We start from the raw sequence: 19,418 nt of genomic DNA on the forward strand, positions 1-19,418 counted from the left end.
CCTAAAATGGAGTTAATTTGGGCATTTTAAAACAATTTTAATTAAAAAAATATTTTTTATACCACAATAAATAAAAAACATAAATCTTTCTACTTTTTAAAAATATTAATAAATCACTAAATCACATAGAAAATGTGATGTTCTTGCTTGAAAGATTTGTTCAATCACCTATGTTTCATGTTCATCATGATTTATTTATATTTTTTAAGCCCATTAAATTAGTCCAATTGATTAGGATTAACATCGGGAAATGTGATCTCAATAAATGACACATGATCCTGTATTTGAGTTTTGTCATTAATAATACCTTAAATTTATCTAGTACTAGTTGTTATGGGACAGTCGATACCTCGAGATTTGGGTCCCCATGAAAAGTCCTAAAGACTTGGTTGTGCAAATTTCTTATGATGATACCCTAAATTTATCTGGTATTGATTGTTATAGGATGGTCAGCACCCTAAGGTTTGGGTCTTCATGAAGAGTCGTAAAGACTTGACGATGCAAATTTCTTATATATATATCTTTATTTTTATGAAAATATTTTTAAAATGCAATTCTCAAATATAAGATATAATCCCATTAGAATAGTGACTACTTTGGTTTCCATTTCTTATATTGTTAAACATAGATGATGTCCTAGACACAACTTATGAGAAATTTATCTCTCAAAGAAGTTACTTATTACATATTTATATTAAAAAATTAAGCATATGTATGTAAAAATAATATTTAAACCTTTTCCCCCTTTTTAAATTGGGTTATTTAAAATTTATTAAAAGAATCATCTTTAAATTCTTTATAAAAAAATCAACAAAAATATTAATTAATTTTTTCAATTTTCCCTTTTTAGAATCTGAAATAAAAACAAATTCATTTCCCATGAAAATAAATTATAAAAAATGCATAAATTTTATTCATTTATTTATCTTTAATATGATTAAAATGTTTTAAAATAAAAAATATATATAAATAGGGTACCGAAATAGGCATCCTCCAATCCGAGCCATCTCACCTTATTTAAATTTTATTTAAAACAAAAATGAGAATAGATTTAAATGATCAAAATGGGGTCGGGATTAGGGTGACCTGTCATAAACCTAGTCCTTTACCAATGTATTCATATGGTGTAAACTTTGAATTGTGGCATGACAAAAAAAAGTTATTAATACATATTTATTTGTTGCCCACAATTTATATATTTAGTTTAAATAAAACATTAATTCACAATTTAACAACTATATTTTATGAATATGTTGAATATCTCAAAGAGACTTGTAGATGAGGTTGTGCGCAAAAGCATTTAATATAATTGCTTCTACATCAAGTATGTAATTGTACTTTTTCAATATTAAGCAAAGTTAAAATTCAGTGTTTAGAATTTTTTATAATTAACTATAAAATTAATATTTAGCTTACAATATTTAGCACTACATATTGCGCCTTAATACCTTGTATATTAAGAAAACCTTGGGTGTAAAATTAGGGTTGTTTTAGGAATTTTGTGGGAAATGTTGTTAAAAACTTTATGGGATATTAGGGTTTATTTGTCTACAGGTTCTTCTTTTTTATGATAACAAATTATGGTTCATCTATTAATTGTTTAAAATCAAGATGAGTTTCATATTTTATTTGAGAAATTCAAATGGAAATTCAAGATAATCATCAAATGATCAAACAAATGCAAATCTAAGTAAGCATAAAAACCATTCAAGTTTAGGAATCCTTTATAAGATGAATACTTGAGTGCACCTATGATTTTTATGTAAATCATGGATCACTTCATACTGATTTATGCATTAAACTTAAAATTGTATTAAAACATGAGTATTTCTACTTGAACCTTAGGCAAAATTTATTTAAACTTGATCTACTAAGGTACCTAAAGGTCTTACCTAAGTGTTAAAATTAAAAGAAATTGAAAAAGATAGATTTTCGAACAAAAAATGGCCAACTGGACAGGGTAGGCCCAATCAGCTTAACCGATTGGAAACTAGTTAAATTAGTTGCATTTTCCTAATCAAGAACCAATTAAGGGGTGCACTAACCTTCTCTCTCTTCCAAAAATGTTGTTTTCCTGATTAAGATGAGTCATTGCCCTGAGCAAGGGGCAACCCTTTCCTAGTCAAGGTCCAGTCAAGTCTTAACGATCATCTATCAAGCATTTAATACCCAATGACTAATCGGTTAATCAAGTTGGAGCTATAATGAGAAAGGTCGGTTTGAGATCTTTTTTATGTATGAGGTTAGAAACTTATAAATTGAGACTTTCACTTTATTTATCGAAAAAAGTACACCTACTATCATCTTTTTACCTAATTGTTTCTTATTAAAAGCTCTTAACTTCTCTTTTGGTGCACTAAACCATCACTTGCAAATCATCCTAGTGCACCCTTATCATTCATCCTAACTTCCATTGTATTTGCTCATTAAATGTGCTAGGTTGAGTGTTCTTTTGTTCATAATCATTGAAGAAATATTTTGAATGTTAAGTGCATCAAGTTGAGGTATACTTGAAGAAAACATAGTGCTCTTTGGAGCCAAAATTCTAAGTATAAAGGATTGAAACTTGACTAAAACTTCAAATTAGTGGAACTTTCATTTGGTTGGAGCTTGAGAAAACCAATTATAAGCAAGTCGAACCACAATAAATCTTGAATTTGCTTCCTTTATTCATTATTTGTGTTGCATTCATTGTTCTATATTTTGCTTGAATTAAGTGTGTTTGTAAAAGTTTTCAAAAACCCAATTCACTCTCCCCTCTTAGACGATTTTCTTAATTAATTAGCCTTTAAATTCACTATGTTGTTGCATTCGGAATTGTAAAAAATATAAAAATTTTAGTGTTGATTTGAATATATTTTTGTTTTTAAAAATAAAAAATAATAGCAATTTCTATATAAAAATATAGTATGCCTAATATAAAAAGTATAAACTTATTTTATCTTTGGGAGTCACTTTCAAAATTTGAGATAGTAAACTTTTTTTTAATACTTAAAAGGTTTTTTAAACAATCTTAAAAGTCATTATCTTTTTAAAGTAAATATCAAAGCATTCTTGCATTTTATATAAAAATTATTATCATTTTTCCTTTTAAAAATATAAAACAAGAATTGTATCCAAAGAATAGTTTAGTGATATTTGGATATATTTCTTGTTTTTTATTTCAAAAATGGAAATATAAGAGACTTTGTACAAAAAGTAAGTACACATCTTGTGCATTTGAAAACACTTTTTTAAATTTAAGAAATATAAAAAATATCCTCTTCAATATTTTTTTAAAATTTGAAAATAATTTATAAAAATACAAGATAAATTTCTTCTTATATTTTATAGAGGGTTTCTATTTTTAAAAACAAAAAATTAGAAAACATGACATAATATTTAATCCAAGCACTATTTCTCTGAGTAAGGAAGCGTTTAACGATATTTTTACTCGAATTATTTTCAATAGGATTATTTTTAAGAGAATCATCGATCAAATGTTTCACTATTAAATGATTTTTTCATAATTTTAAAAATATTTCCTAAATTTTTTCAAATACCTATTTTTTTTTTCCAAAAACAATTTTTAGATTAAAAATATTTTCTAAAATCACTATAAAACAAACCTTTATAACATATTTATTATGGATCATAATATACTTGGATTAGGTAAGGATTCACATGGATGATTACATTATTTTTACCTAATGAGTTATTATTTTTGTTTAGATTATTTTTTATTTTAAATCTTTTTCTTTAAATCTTAATTACGTTTATTATTTAATTTTTTTAAAATTATAAGATATTTATGATATTGAAATAAGTGAAATTTAAATTTTATACCTATTTTAAAATTTTAATTATAAAACAATTTTAACCTTTATGATTTCTTAAATTTATATATATATATATATACATATATATATATATAAACAATCAAAATGGGGCATCTGAATTTGCTCTATATTCTTACCCTTTTTTTTTCACATATAACTTTTGATTAAATTTTTTAATAAACACAAAAATGTGAGGGCAACCATGTAATTTTACAATCCATATTTGAATTTGGCAAAAACATTGTTTTCAATTAAAGTCCTCTTTGTCATTATTAAAAATAAAAATAAAATAAAATTAATTTTAATATTGTTTTTACATTTTTTTTTTCAATATAAAAATATTTTTTATGCTTCCCATATTGGGTTCATAAAAAAATTTAAAATATATATATTAAAAAAAAAAAAAAAGTGAATGAAAAAAAGAAAGAAAACTGCGAAAGAAAAAAAAGAAAAGTTTAAATAAAATATATTCATCAATAATTTAATTTTATTGCTCCCAAATCATCGTGGATAATTAAATAAATACAAAATTTTTCTAATTTTTCATTTTCCTTTTACGTCAAACTGATATCATAAAAATTCATCTGTGAAATTTTCATAGATTTTAATAGCATCCAAACCTTATGACAAAACTGTAGTTTATTCATAATGGCATGAATGATAATATAAAATATTGACACCAATCTCAATTTATAGCTTATTTCTAATGACGTGAATAATGATCTGAAGGATTAACACTAACCTAAAATTTGTAGCTTTTCCCAAATTTTCATTTCCCTTTCTCCAAAGAAGAAAGGAATGAAATCTGCAGTTCTGGTATATAAAGTAGGTTAATGAATTACCAGAACTGATTATCGTTACGTTGTCATTTGTTCGGAGAGGATGAAGGCTTGAACAAGGCTCTGAGCGGCTCGAGTTTGGTCTAGTGTCCCAGATACCACAACTACACCTTCAGAACTTCCAGTTCTTGGGTCTTGAATGACGACCCTTGCACCAGAGATCTAGGTTACCGACGTGGGAAGATCCAAGCATATGTTAGGAATTTAATGGTAGTACTGGGTTATTGCAAATTTGATTCAGGAAACCGAGAATTAATGGGAAAAATATTTCGACCCACCTGTCTGATCTGGTTCAGATTGCTGTTATTCTCTCCATAGACATGGCTCAGCAATGCTTGAGGGACAGCGACCTCAACAGTTGTGGTAGTAATGTTCGGTGCCTGACTTCCACTGCAGAGAGAAGAGTTTCAGGAAATGGTATGGTATAAATGGAGTTCAAGAGGCAGTGAAGAAGAAAAAGGGATCAGTGGGATCAAACTGATGTGGATAATATTCACAACCAAGCATCTCTCAGTGATATGTTGTAACTAAGGTATCCAGTCAATTATGTTTGAAATGCATATAAAAATTCAGGTAATAGATCTGCAGAAGAAAGAGATCACCTTCCAGGAGGTCCGTTTCTTGAAGCCAAGCCGCCTGAACCAATGTCAGTGCCCCTGAGGTTCCCGCTAACACCCTGGAAAGGGTAAAAAAGAAACAGGATTAAGGAACAAGAAATGATAATGGTAGCAGCTAAATTCTATCATGCTTGGTTCATTCAGTTTGAGGGCAGAGTAACAGTTTCCCACTGAAAGAACAGAGCGTCAACCTGAGGAGTCCACATTCTTGGAGAAGAAGATGGTCTGTCGAAGGGTGGACCATGTCCTGGTCTGTCACCACCATAAGGATAGGGAGCTCGGTCCAGATTGGATGGACCTATACGATCCACACCGTGTGAAAATGAGGACTGGTGATCAAGGGGGTGGCCTGGAACAGCAGAACGATCAATCCCATGTGGCACTCCAACAGGGGAAGAGTAATGACCAGGAGATGCTGGGTCATGCCTTGGTCTAAACATAGGGGGAGGTATTTCTAGAAAAGAAGACATGTATGGTGGGCCGTTAACATTTGAAATGGATGGTTTCAGAGGGAATATGGTTTCTCGAATCCTGCTTGTAATACGAAATAAAGCATCCTGTACAGACTGCAAACTACCAATAACCTGCCAAAAAGCAGAGTCCTCAAAAATATAGAACTTCGTAATGGAAATCCGCATAAGGAAGTTGATGTAATCAGCTAATTAGATAAAAAGCACACCCAACACATTACAGTGTAATTTGAGATAGAACATCGGCATGTGTATAATAAGTCAATGCAAAATGTAGTACACCTTAATAAGTTGAATACCAGTTAAAAGTCTAACAACCAATCACTTCAACAAGTCTGATGACAACATTATCATTAATACTAAATGGCTCATAAGGGAAGTCAACCCTTTATTATTAAATAATCATGGGCAACAATTTATCAATTAGTAGGATTATAATGTTGAAGTTTTTTCCAACTTTCATTGACCAAAAATTTCCTATACACAAAGATATCTTGTATTCAAGTATATTCATGAATTCTAACAAGAATTAACTCTTCAAAACAACCAAAAACACACACACACACACAAAAAAAAAGCCCAAATAAAAAACAAAACCTTCACATGGTGCACACCAGTGCTCCCACATGTGTGCACATGAGAGAGAGATAGAGAGAGAGAGAGAGAGAGAGCATGCTTATGTGGAACATAACAACATTGCAAGATAGCATTAAGGAGGTAGGTGAAGCTTTTGAGAGATTAGGGCTATGTTTGGTTCCCGGAAAATTGAAAGAGAAAGAAAATAAAGAGGAAAATGAGAAGGAAAGAAAAAAAAAATTAGATTTAAAGTCAATAAATTATTTTTATATGCTAATTCAAACTTATTTTACATCTTTTTTCTCTTCTATATAAAAATTAAATAATTTAAAAATATATAAATTTTTAACCAATTTTAATTATATTTGATTTTCTTTCATATTTTTTATAGTTAAATCAAACACGAGAAAATAATTTTCCTTAGTTTTTTTTCTTTCCTTACCACTTTCTGGAAATCAAACATAACCTTGAGGTTATTAGTAGGGAGCACGGAAGGACCACTTCCAATGATAAGTATGGAAATAGGAAGTAAGCAAATACCATAAACCACAATACAAAGGTATATTCGCTGTACCAGTCCCATCCTCACCTCATAGCCTTCGGCAGTACCTCAGAGCAATAGCAGCTAAGAGATGCATGATCTTGTGTGTAAGCCAGTTCACCCAGTTGCTCCGTAGTTTCACTTCCCTAACAGTAAATCTAAGCATGTGTGTTCTTTCACCAAGATGATGATGATTGGTTGAGAGGAAGTTAGATCATTGATGACTAAACATATTTTTAGACAAATCTTATAAGCGGTGAATTCTTTGTAGGCACATCTAGGGTTTGATGAGATACACTCCTATATATACGAATAAACCCGGGTTCTACAAGCAATCAACAGCAAATTTCATGGATAATTCTTATAAGCAGGCAATCACTTTACTCATTATCTACACATGACCACACAGCAACACCCTAAAAAATTCCATAGGCTCAGTAATTGAAAACCAAAATACCTTTAGCAGGAAAAGAGAAATATGTTAATCTATTTATAAAAATTTCAGAACTCATTCAAAACAAGGGACTACTTCTCTGACCTTGTAAACAGACAATGCCTAAAGCAGATGTTCTAGGCGCAATAAGCACGACTTTTGAACATATTAAAAGAGGATTTTCAGTAACAGAGAGTTACTTCATGTCTAAAACTATGAATTACCTGGACGAGTTCATCATTTTGGGAACCACACTTTGGAACTTGTTCCTTAGCAAAAATGCGTATACTAGCACCGGTAGCCCTTCTCATTTCACTAATAATGATACCTCCTTTACCCAATAAACAACCTATCTGCTGTGAATGAACAAGAAGCCTAGCAACAACGGCAGCACCAGGTTCAAATCCAATCTCTGCTATTCTACAATGCACTCGTATAACAGCATCCTGCGCAGGTGAATGTTTCTGCTCCGAATTCTGCAATTGGTTAAGACAAAATAACTTGTAAGAAGCAAAGAATTATTGCTTCCTATTAAAAAAAAAAAAAAACAGAAAATTTATGTCGTCAATCAATTAGGTAGTTATTTAGGACTCTCCTTAGTGACAAGAATCCAGTTTAACTGGTCCAGGAAGCAAAGAAAGGGATTGTCCAAGGAGACGACCCACAAGGTGGATAACCATCATCGTATGAACTTCTCACAAATCCACTGAATGATGGATCCCAGACTAATGCACATGATCCACAAGAAACCAGGTTAGAGCAAGAGCATAACTAGATCCTAAGTGGTCAAACATTGTCCCCAAAGACAAATTTACATGAGCAAGGCATCAATTGATGGTCCAATGAAGAAATTGATAGAACCAGAAATAATTTTCATTAGACAAACTGAATTACTTAAAAAGTAAATTATTCCTCCAAAAAAGAAAAAAAAAAGAAAAAAAAAAAAGGAGTTCCAGTAATTTTTGTATTTAATAAATTTGGAATCACAAGAAATTATATATTGTCAATTATCCTCTGATTGGGTTGTTTGTGTCCAGGATAGACTGCTAGAAAGGGCCATTTGTTTGAGGTCCAGATCCATGCTATATGTGACATTGTCAAACAATTGGGCAAGAAGGTTCACATTATGTGTACGATAAATCTAAAACAAAAAGTTCCCTTTACCAAATATGGAATAAAACTATGGCTCTCTATAAAATACTAATAGGATTGTAGTTGAGATACAGTTAAGGTGCATGCCTCTCGTGCAGATATCACAACAACCCGTTCATCTGAGTCAGGTGCAGCATCAGCAATCTTGATAGATGCACCAGTTTCACTTTGCAAAGACCTTATTATAGAACCGCCTTTTCCAATCAGACTGCCAACTTTCTCAAAATGGCACAATAATTTAAATACCACCTCCTCTTCCAGTACCATTCTGTGATTGGCACCAATATTTTCAGGGCCTGGCATAGAAGAATAGCCCCTGGAATGATAATCAGGACCATGAAGACTAGATCCATAACCTCGTTGAGGGAATGAGTCCAGCTGTCCAGGCATACCATTTCCATGAAGCATGCCTCCAGTTGGCTTGGCTGCCGCCGAGTTGGTTGCATCTGCCCTAGGGTTATCCTGAAGACAACTTGAAACCAACAAAAGTGCTTTCCTTACAGCTGGAAAGGTTCCAGTTATCTGCATATGAGAACCACCATTTATAGTAATAAGAAACAGAGTAAGCAGAATATAAACATATAAGAAATCGAAACACAAACATGATGTGGTTCATAGAAGATCATTAAGGACATTAAGTGAAAGATTAAATCATATAGAATTAGCAAGCAATTGAGGAAGTATATCAGTACATAGAACACATGTCATTTAGTGTGAATGAGATATAAACCTGTACAGACGTATAGAAGCTGCATGATTGCAAGCTGCATTCAGAGGGAATTCGGAAAGTAACATAATAAATAGCACATCCCCTCACAACATAAATGATTATGGCACCATGTTGAGCACTTGCATAGCCACTATTTTGAAGCAGTTAAAAGTATTTCCTCAGAACCATGAATCAGGTAGAACCTAGTTTACCCATATGAAAACAAAAGTTCTGTGAAAAAAGTAGAGCATGCAACTTCAGTCTTCCATAAATATTATTTGATGCTGGGGGAGCAGTTTAATGCTGTTTACAGTGATATCTTGGAAATTAACTCCATGTTTATCAGGGCACAGTTATTTTATTGAATCACCATCTGAGATTATGATTTACTCAGAAGTTGTTCACTCATTTAATCATAGTATCATACATTATTTATTTTTCCTTCCATCTTCTTGCATTTACATGATTCATATTTTACTTAATCCATTTTGCGTTGAGAGGATTTAACCTGCCTTTGCGATTTTATTAGGCTTATTGTTTCCTAAACACTTCAGGGCATTTTGCACTCATAGATCCAAAAGTTCAATATCTGTAACTGGTAGTCAGACATTGACTTTCTCCCCACCATAATTCTTTTCTAAATAGTAGGTAAATAGACAATAAATTAGAAACCACCTAAAAACAAAGGAGTAACCTTGATATGCATGAAATATACTAGGAACACCTGTCAAAGCATAAAACCAAAACAATATGGTCTGGACCAACACAAAGAGGCTTAGGTCTTTCCCTGGCCTTTCAAACTCTGTAAAAGATGACCTCACAACTGCTAGAGAGTCCCTCAACCAGACAAATATAGACTTCAAGGGAAATATCTTTCAGTTCCAACTCTGACAGTTCCTATCCTTCACTGAATAAGGCAAAGAACACAAACCACCATAGAAATAAATATGTGACTCTGTGTTCTGAATGGCGCAAGGTGCAGTAAGGCACAAAGGTCATCTAAAGCCTCAGTACAAGGGCACCCTATGGTGTGTGCTTGATAAAAGTGATGCATGCTCTAAGGCACATATTTGAATCACCAAATATGATCCAAGTTTCAGTCCAAACAACAAAAAACATTAAGATTCAAACATTTAAAAGAAATTTATGACAGAAAAAAAAATTGGAAAGCTTTGTATACCATGCTCATATGGTTCAATAATTTAATAAAATATAAAAAAATCAAAAATAAATTTAACGCATCTTGATGATACAAGTTCAGGAAATTTCAGATGAATTAATGCCATCCTTAATTTAACTAAGTTCAAAATGATATTATAAAACGTATAAACTTTTAAACTTATTTATCTTAATAACTATTTTTTCATGGACAATGTGAATCTCAAAAGAAAAAAAAAAAGAAAAAGAAAAAAAAAGAGGAAGCCATGAAGCTAGGGGGAGCTAGTTGGGGGTGGCAGGTGTGGGGGTGTAGGGGGCAGGTGGGTTGGTTAGGGTTACATGGGTATGGGGACAACAGTGCTGTTTGCCTAGTGTTTACTCCAAAACACTATAATATTGGGCCAAGGAGAAAAAGGGGAAAAAAAATAGGCATGTTGAACAGCCTCTGGGCACTTGGCTGCAAGGCAAGCACTTAAGCAGCATCTTTGCTCATGATGCTCTGGTGACTGCCGCTGCACCTGGCGACACTTCTAAGACATGCTTTTGACAACATAGAGGTGATTAGTCACCACACAAGAATTCCACCCTTAAATCAATTCGTAGATGATTAAGATCTTCTCCCTTGCTCGTCAATATGAAGAATCCTACATTGGAAGCAACAACAGAACCAGACACCACAACACCAGAAACTTCTTTACGGCTGCTAAAAGGGCCTTATAACAAGAGTCAACAGAACAATAACCCCTCTAGAGAGCTTCTAAACTAACTTATTGTCTCTATCATGTCTATATTTTGCAGCATAACCAACTCTAACTCCCAACTATGAAACCTTCTGTAGTATCTTATTCTCTTATATCACAGTTATGACTTACATTCTTTTTTTTTTTTTTAAGATAAATATACACACACAACAATGCTCATTCTTTTTTTGCCATTTTAATAACATTTTTTCCTCCTTTTGTTCTTGGGAAAAGGGGAACAATTCATAGTAGTAGTTTCAACTTGAACCTAATGACAGCAATTGATGGAATTCATCACTCAGGACCAAGCTATCATTACCAATTCTCACATTCCACCTCAATTGGAGCTCCTTAAATTCTGTGGTATAATCAACACTCTCCCATCACATCGGAATGGGCTTATTTGTCTTTGGCTTTTTAAAATAGGCAACAGTTGGCAGTGGCAAACATGTTTCCTGTTTAGAAAAAACCAAGAGCATAATAGGAAAGAAAGAAGAAAAGCCAAAAGTTATCCAACCGCACCTAAAATAGCAGGTTAGGCACATAGCTTCCTTTCATGGAACCGCCCTACAAGTGAAAGAAATGTGATCATTGGAACAGAAAACAAATAAAAACCTAGCTGCCCACTAAGAAAAATTGAGTTACACCCAATAGTTATCCAGTTAGGACCTTTGAAACCGCTAAATCCATACTTTCACCCGTTATAGTCCAGATAGCTCTTTTTATCATACCAAAAATGTTATAAATAGATTAAATACTTCTCATGTTCAAATGGTCATCACATATTCATTTCCACAAGCATAACAGTAATAATGCATAATCCATGAATCCCAAACTATACAGAGTGGAAACAAAGAGCACATGCAGGGCCTGATTGATATTCAAAATGAAAATGGTATTTTCACAAACAGTCACATTTTCAAAAATAAATACAGTAAACATGTTTGCATTCACACCATTATATCATTAAAGTGTTTGCATTTCTGAAGACAAGGAAAATAATGTTTTATGGCCTGTTTGCGGTGAAATAGAGAACTGTTTTTTCTTTTCGAAAACAGAAACAACAAAAATCTGACACAAATCATATTTTTTTTTTATAGGTAAAGCAATTATATTAAAAGCGCCTAAAAAGAGCCCAAAGTATTTACAATATATACAAGGCCAAAAAAAGCGAGGGATACACAAAAAACAACACTCTTGCCTCGCTTATAGCCCAGCCAATCTATAAAATCAAATAAAGACAACGAGCTAGACCCTAAACGAACCCCGACCCACTTAAAAAACATGCACATAAGGAGCTTACAAATGAGTTACTTTCTAGGCCTTCTCTCTTTTCTTCCCAACAAAGGCAACCCCGCCAGCTAAGGAGGGCATCCTTGATTGAGAAATGCATTATCCACTGTACATCAAAAAGAGCAAAAATAATATGTCATATTTTGGTTGCCCGTTGCCTTAGGACAATGAAGGAGGATATGCTTTGCTGACTCCTCTTCACCCTTAAACAAATAATATCTACTTGGAAGACACCAAAACCTCCTTTTTAGCTAATTTAGGGTTAGATTTTTTTCTCAAACTGCTTCCCAAGCAAAAAAAACTGACTCACATTAGGACCCAAGGATTCCACATAATGCCTGTGGGGAATCCTTTCAGAAAGCGACTTGCTAAGGAGTAAAAGGATTTAACTGCAAAGGAGCATCCTTTTGACAACCGCGAACCCATGATATCCTCAGCACCTCCTTTGATCACTTGCCCTTGCAACCTTCTAAGCAGCTTTTCCACCTCTCCCAATTTCTAATCATTTATTTGTCTAGTGAACACTGGATTCCAACAACTCATTTCCCTAACTTGTTCCCACATCCGGTCTACCTAGGCTTCTTTATCAGTGGCTATTGAAAACAACATTGGGAAAGCCACAACTAGGAGCTCCTCCTCACACCACCTATCCTTCCAAAACCTCACTCTCCTGTCATTTCCTACCCTAAAACCAACCCTATTGTTGAACTCCTTCAACCCACTCCAGATTACCTTCCAAAGGCCCACCCCATAGCCTTCCCTCAAAGCTCTAGAACAACAACAACACCCCCCCCACGACCCTACCAACCCCTCCTTTCCTCTTCATACTTCCCTACAATCACATGTTTCCAAAGAGGTTCATTCTCAAATGCAAATCTCCAACACCATTTCCTAAGAAGGGCCTTATTCAAAGAAGATAACTTTCTAACACACAAACCCCCATCCTATTTATCCAAGCCAACTATTGACTAATTCACTAGGTAAGGCCTTCTTTGGAGCTCTCCTCCCCCTAAAAGGAAGTCCCTTTGGAGCTTCTTCAATCTAAGACTCACCTTATGAGGTATTACAAATAAAGACATGTAATAGATTAGCAGACTAGATAAAGTGCTCTTTAATAAAGTCAATCTCCCTCCTTTTGACAAGTATTATCTCTTCCAGAAAGCAAATCTTTTCTGAAATTTTTCCTCCACTACATCCCACATAATGTGTCATATGTTTAATGACACATTTTTAAGAATTCTATAAAAAATATTTCCGCAAATTGAGTCACTTTTGTTTTTAAAAAATCAAACACTTAACAATGCAAACAAACCAAAAATGAACATGTTCATTGCTTTCATTTGGAAAAAAAAGCTTTTATGGAAAAATCATACTCATTTCCACTACTGAATAAGCCTTAACATTTAAGATGACTTAAAAATATGTTATAAAAAATGTTTTCTATACTGTTTTCATTTTTTTTCTACTGTACCAAAAAGAAATGCAATCCTTATTTCTGCAAAGGAACAGTTTCAAAGTTTCTGAACCTAAACATTATGCATGCTCTCTAAAAACAGTAAATTCGAACCACCAGCCGTCATAATTGAAACAAAACATGTTTTCCTTCATCATCATAAATACATATTTCCCAGGATTCATCCCCTCAGAGTATCACAAAATGCACAATCCATAAACCACAACCTCACTTTGAAACATTTCCATTTTTGGAAAATGAAAACAACCAACACATTCATTTCACATAATTTTCAATCTTTAAGGTGATGGCATTTTGGAAAACATGGAAAATAACATTTTTGTAGATGACATGTTTTAAGGAACATTATGGGTAACAGTTTTTGAAAACCAGTTACCTAACATCTTTTGTTTCTATGTTATTCTCATTTTCTTTCCTCATATGCAGCAAAATACTATTAATAAGGCCCCAATCTATACAACCAGAAAGAAAAGAAAGAAAAGCATGCAGTGACTATCATGGAAATGGAACTAGATTTCTTTCTTTTCAAAAGTGTCATTTTCAAAAAATGAAAACAATGATCACGTTCATCTCTGCTTCAATTTCAATACCTAATATGTACATTTCAGAAGAACCAAAAAAACAATATCTTCTGTTTCCTAAAAATGACCTATTTCTAGGAAATGCTTTCAAATTACCACATGTGTCTGTGTTGTTTCCATTTTTTATGTTATCAAAAACTGAAAACAATTCTCATTTCTTCTACCCAACAGGCCACAAATTCCTCAAAACCTAGCTAAATCATATTCATTTATGCTCACAAACAGGCCCTTTCTATTTTCATTTTTTTTCCTTGAAAATGGAAAACAGATCTCATTTTTGCCACCAAAGACATTCTAAACTACACAGAGACATGCAGTTTCTGAAAACCCTACCTGAATCACTCACTTTTAGAAAACATCGTAATGCTGTTTTCAGTGTTTTCAAAACCGCAAAACCGCATTTTCTTTGACAATGAAAGTGTCTCTGAAAACATAATTTTCGTTTTTGTCACCAAACACACTCTTACATCATTCAGAAATGACCTAATTATGTGTTACAAACATTTTCTTTTGCATCATTTGCATTCTTTCTTGCTCCCCAAGCAGAATTCAGTCATCATGTCCACTACCAAACAGGTCACATTTACCGAAAATATAGATCTTTCATCATCTCAAATATGTTCAAATGAAATCAGCATTCAAATGATCATCACATATTCATTCCAACATGTATAATCCATCAGCATTCAAATAATCAAAACTTATTCATTCATTTCAAAAAAATGTGTGATGAAAGTTTTAGTGTCAGTAATTTTTTTGGGGGGGTCATTTTCATTTTATTTTTTCTCGAGAAAATTAATTATCGTTCAGCAACCAAACAGCTTATGCACTACCTGAATCAACTCATCTCCAGGCGAAGCACAAGCTGGGATGTGATCTTTGGGCAAAACCCTAATCTGAGCTCCACTCTCCTGCCTAATCTTCTCCACAATCTTCCCTCCTCTCCCGAGCACACAACCAACCTGATTGCTCGGCGCCAGCAGCCTACAACAGACCGCCACATTGCCTAAATCTTCCTTCTTTTCCTTCTCCTCCCTCTCCTCATCCACCTTCAAAATCCTCTCAAAAACCCTAACCAGCGCCTGCTGCGCCGGCGATGACTCGTCATCGTCTACTGCCACTGGATTCGGACTGGAGTTGCTCAAATTCGCCGATTCTTCACCATCATTCGCCTCGGCACCGCAGATTGCCGACGCTTCCCTTTTGGACTTCACGGCATCGGCGACGATGAGAATGACGCGCTCGTCGCAGCCGAGGACGGAGTCGTCTATGCGGATCTTCGCGCCGGTGTCCTCCCGGAACTGCCGTATAATGGCGCCGCCCTTTCCGATGACGCCGCCTGTCTTGGTGGCGGGGCAGAGGATGCGGAAGAGGACCTGTGGTTTGGCCGCCCCCGCCGCAACCACGGTGGGAGGAGATGAAGTGGCGGCGGAGGCGGCGGAGGTGGCAGTGGGTTGGTTACGCCGCTTGGCGGTGGGCTCGGCAGAGGCGACGGTGGAAGAGTCGGCGGGGAGGCGCTTGGGGAGGGAGGAAGAGTCCATTGGTGTCAGAGGATACTCAACTGACTGACAACGGAACACATGAAAGGGCAAAGAAAGGATTGGTTTATTTATTTTACTTTTTTGTTTTGACTTTTGTGGATGTTTTGTCATGGCCCTTGTTGGACCGACTTGGGCATCGGGCTTGGCCTCGTGGCTGGCCTTCATCTAAAATAACAGGCACCCTCACCAATTGGGAAGCTAAAATTACAATTCTACGTGGCCATTCTTTCCCTTTGGTCAAACCTCTTTTTCCCTTCACTTTTCATCTAAGACTCTACAAAATAAAGGTCAAGGTCTCATTCAACGTTGTTGAATTTTGCTTCAATCATGCTATTGATTAGGGTTTGAGTTTTGGGGTTGTTTGGTTAATAGAAAAATATTGGAAAATGAAATGGTTCGATTAAGTGGTATAAACAATAAGGTTGTGATAGCAGAGATCAAAGAATTTGAGATTGAGCAAAATGATTCCCTTGTTTCTAATTCTTTCTCAAATTATTAGTCAAGGTTTTGAATTATAGGGTTGTGAAATTGTCGGAAAGTGGAAACTAGAATTTTAAAATTTTAAATACAATTTCATTTTATTAAGATTACGATAAGTGTTTGGGTTAAACTTTAGATCTTTAAATTTGAGAAAATAGTTCTCACATATATTCATCGGAGGCGGATGAAATAGGTGTCTTGGCCAACACTTTGCATACCTACAAGTGAAGGCTATGTGGAGCCATTGCGTTGAAACTTTGAGTTGTAACCAATCTCATCATTTTCAAAGATTAATTGGAATGCCATGGTTGTGGGTGTAATAGATTGTATGGTTTTTGCAATTTGTGTAGCTAATTGTATGGGTTTAATTTTTAAATGAACTTTGGTATATTCATTGTTCCATGAGCAAAAAACCATTGGCCTTTGACTGTTAGTTGGAGGATGTTATTCAGTGGTTGCATATGACGGTAATTAGCTGTTTTCTGTTTATCTCTTTGTTGAAATGGTCAACGTATTGCTTTGATTATTTTTAAAGTTAAATCTTGTATTTATCATGTCTAACCCATTTGGGATTTTGATTTCATTTATTTATTATTGATGATTATTAAGATGCATATGTCCTGAGAAACTCGGATTGGTCTGATTCCTAACCTTGGATCTCGTAGTAGGGTGTATGATATCTATTCTTAGACTCTCTAGATTTAATGCAATAAAAAACAATGGCGACAAACCATTCTCGAATATAGACCTAAATATTAGAAGTTTTATATCAACAATTTGAATGTTCTCATATTGAATTCAAGTGGATGAAGATATCAAAATGTCATAGAACTTGCCTATTTGATGTTCTTCTATCCAATCTTTCCTCACATGGGCTTAGGCATAAGAAAAATGTAGACTTTTCTTTTCTTCCTTAAAGGTGGTTAAAGTTTTTCTTTGATGGCTCTCTAAAAGATTAAAAAAAAAAGGGCAAAAGCTTAAACCCCACAAAACTTTTGTGGGCTTAAGTGACTTATATAATTTGATTTTATATTTAAAATTAATAAACTTTATATTTAAAATTAATATATTTTAATATTTTAATCAATCAATTATATATTTGAGTTTATATTTGAATTCAATAATTAGAAAGAAAAAAAAGTTAAATATTAATAAGAATAAATATAGGAAACAGATAATAAATTTATTAAATTATTATAAAACTTGATTTTGAGCAAAAAGTTAAATATTAATAAGAATAAATATAGGAAACAAATAATAAATTTATTAAATTGTTATAAAACTTGATTTTGAGCAAAAAGTTAAATATCAATAAAAATAAATATATGAAATAAATAAATAATTTATTAATTTATCATCAGACTTAATTTTTATTTTGATTTGGATTGTTATTATTATTCTAACTACTGCAAATTTCTCAAAAAATATGTTTTATATTTTATTTCCTTTCAAAATAATTTTTATCTTATCATTATTTATTTGTTTTGATTTTAAATTTTTAAAATTAAAAAGTTTAATATATTGTCATGTCACAAGGGAGCATTCAACCACCCCTCGCCATGAAATTAGACAGAAATAACTTTCTGCTATGGTGCCAACAAATGATGGCAGCCATTAAAGTCCATGGACTTCAACGTTTCATCTTGGATGGATTTTCCCCAAGAATTTCTCACAAAATTTGATCAAGAATGTGGCCAAATTAATCACGCTTTCATCACATAACAAAAGTAAGATCAACTCCTCATTTGCTGGCTTTTATCACCCATAAGTAGGAATATCCTTTCACACATGGAAGGATCCAAAATCTTGTTTGAAATCTGGCAGAAATTGGAGAAACTCTTCATCTCTCAATCTAAAGCACAGATCATGCAGCATAAAATGCAACTCCAAACCATGAAGAAAGGAGGAGCAAACATGGTCGAGTATCTTCTTAAAATGAAAGGTATTATCGATGCCCTAGCCTCCACTGGTCATATTGTCTCTGAAGATGACCAAATACTTCACGTTCTTACTGGCTTGAGCCCTGAGTATGATGCCCTTGTTGTTTCCATTACTCAAGAAGTGTCTCGCTCAAGTTTGAAGGTGTTGTTGCTTTGCTAATGGCACATGAGACCAGGTTAGAACAACATCATCACAACTTGGTTGAGACCGACCCTTTGGACATTAATATAACCACATCGCAATCTACTATAACACCTTATTCTGGTCAAGGAAGAAGACTATATTATAATATAAGAGGAAGACATCCAAGCTATACACCTCAACGTAGAAAAGAAAGAGGTTGCTATATTATATTATCCCTTGCTCTAAAAATAATATGGAGTCTTTGTGTACTGCATGTCAGATGGGGAAACATTATAAACTCTCATTTCAGCCTTCGGTCACTACATATAAGCAACCTTTAGACCTAGTTCATGCAGATTTATGGGGCCCTGCTCCTTGTTTGTCATCAAGAGGTTTCAAATATTACATTTGCTTTATGGATCATGCCACCAGGTCTCATGGTTGTATACACTTCATATAAGATTCGAGGCTTTACCTTGCTTTACCAGGTATCATGGTTGTAGGTGCTACCCTTATATTCCCCCTACAACGCACCCAAAATTGTATATCATTCAATCCCATTTATTTTTTTGAGGTGCCTTGAACACCAAAAAGGATTCAAGTGTCTTACACCAAATGACAAAATTTATATCACACCCTATGTCTCATTTGATGAATTACAGTTCCCTTTTCTTAAATCAATAGCTTCCCCACACACTGTTCATTCTTCTTCGTGTCCACGTTCTCACATTCCTCTTGTTGTTCCTAGTTCTCCTTCAACTGTTCCCTCTTCTCCCATGTCTTCTTCACCTACCTGTAACCCATCCCATACACAACAACATATATCCCATTCTATTACTCAAAATCATCACCCCATGATTACTAGATCCAAGAATGGCATGCTGCTATGGACTTGGTGTTTCAAGCTCTTTGTGCTAATAACACTTGGTTCT

The 19,418-nt window shown here is 33.9% G+C and overlaps 1 protein-coding gene across 1 annotated transcript; it reads right to left on the reverse strand.

Moving 5' to 3' along the window:
* Positions 1-4,388: 4,388 nt before the first annotated feature.
* On the reverse strand, positions 4,389-15,973 carry LOC117922291 (KH domain-containing protein HEN4). Its single transcript, XM_034840370.1, has 7 exons — positions 15,235-15,973; positions 8,534-8,968; positions 7,519-7,770; positions 5,466-5,858; positions 5,260-5,333; positions 4,936-5,047; positions 4,389-4,819 (listed from the first exon to the last, which is right to left on the reverse strand). The coding sequence occupies exons 1-7, from the start codon at positions 15,940-15,942 to the stop codon at positions 4,676-4,678; spliced, it is 2,118 nt and encodes a 705-aa protein (XP_034696261.1). The 5' UTR covers positions 15,943-15,973; the 3' UTR covers positions 4,389-4,675.
* Between the last annotated feature and the right edge of the window lie 3,445 nt (positions 15,974-19,418).

This window comes from Vitis riparia, chromosome 9 (assembly GCF_004353265.1).
Source record: "Vitis riparia cultivar Riparia Gloire de Montpellier isolate 1030 chromosome 9, EGFV_Vit.rip_1.0, whole genome shotgun sequence".
Taxonomy (NCBI): domain Eukaryota; kingdom Viridiplantae; phylum Streptophyta; class Magnoliopsida; order Vitales; family Vitaceae; genus Vitis; species Vitis riparia.

Bases quoted from the DNA above. Each gene is read 5' to 3' on its own strand.
- LOC117922291 (XM_034840370.1), bottom strand. From the start codon at position 15,942: ATGGACTCTTCCTCCCTCCCCAAGCGCCTCCCCGCCGACTCTTCCACC. The intron at 7,771-8,533 runs GCATGCACCTTA...AACCAATTGCAG, and splicing joins TTGTGATATCTGCACGAGAG to AATTCGGAGCAGAAACATTC. The intron at 4,820-4,935 runs GTGGGTCGAAAT...TCGGTAACCTAG, and splicing joins ATCTGAACCAGATCAGACAG to ATCTCTGGTGCAAGGGTCGT.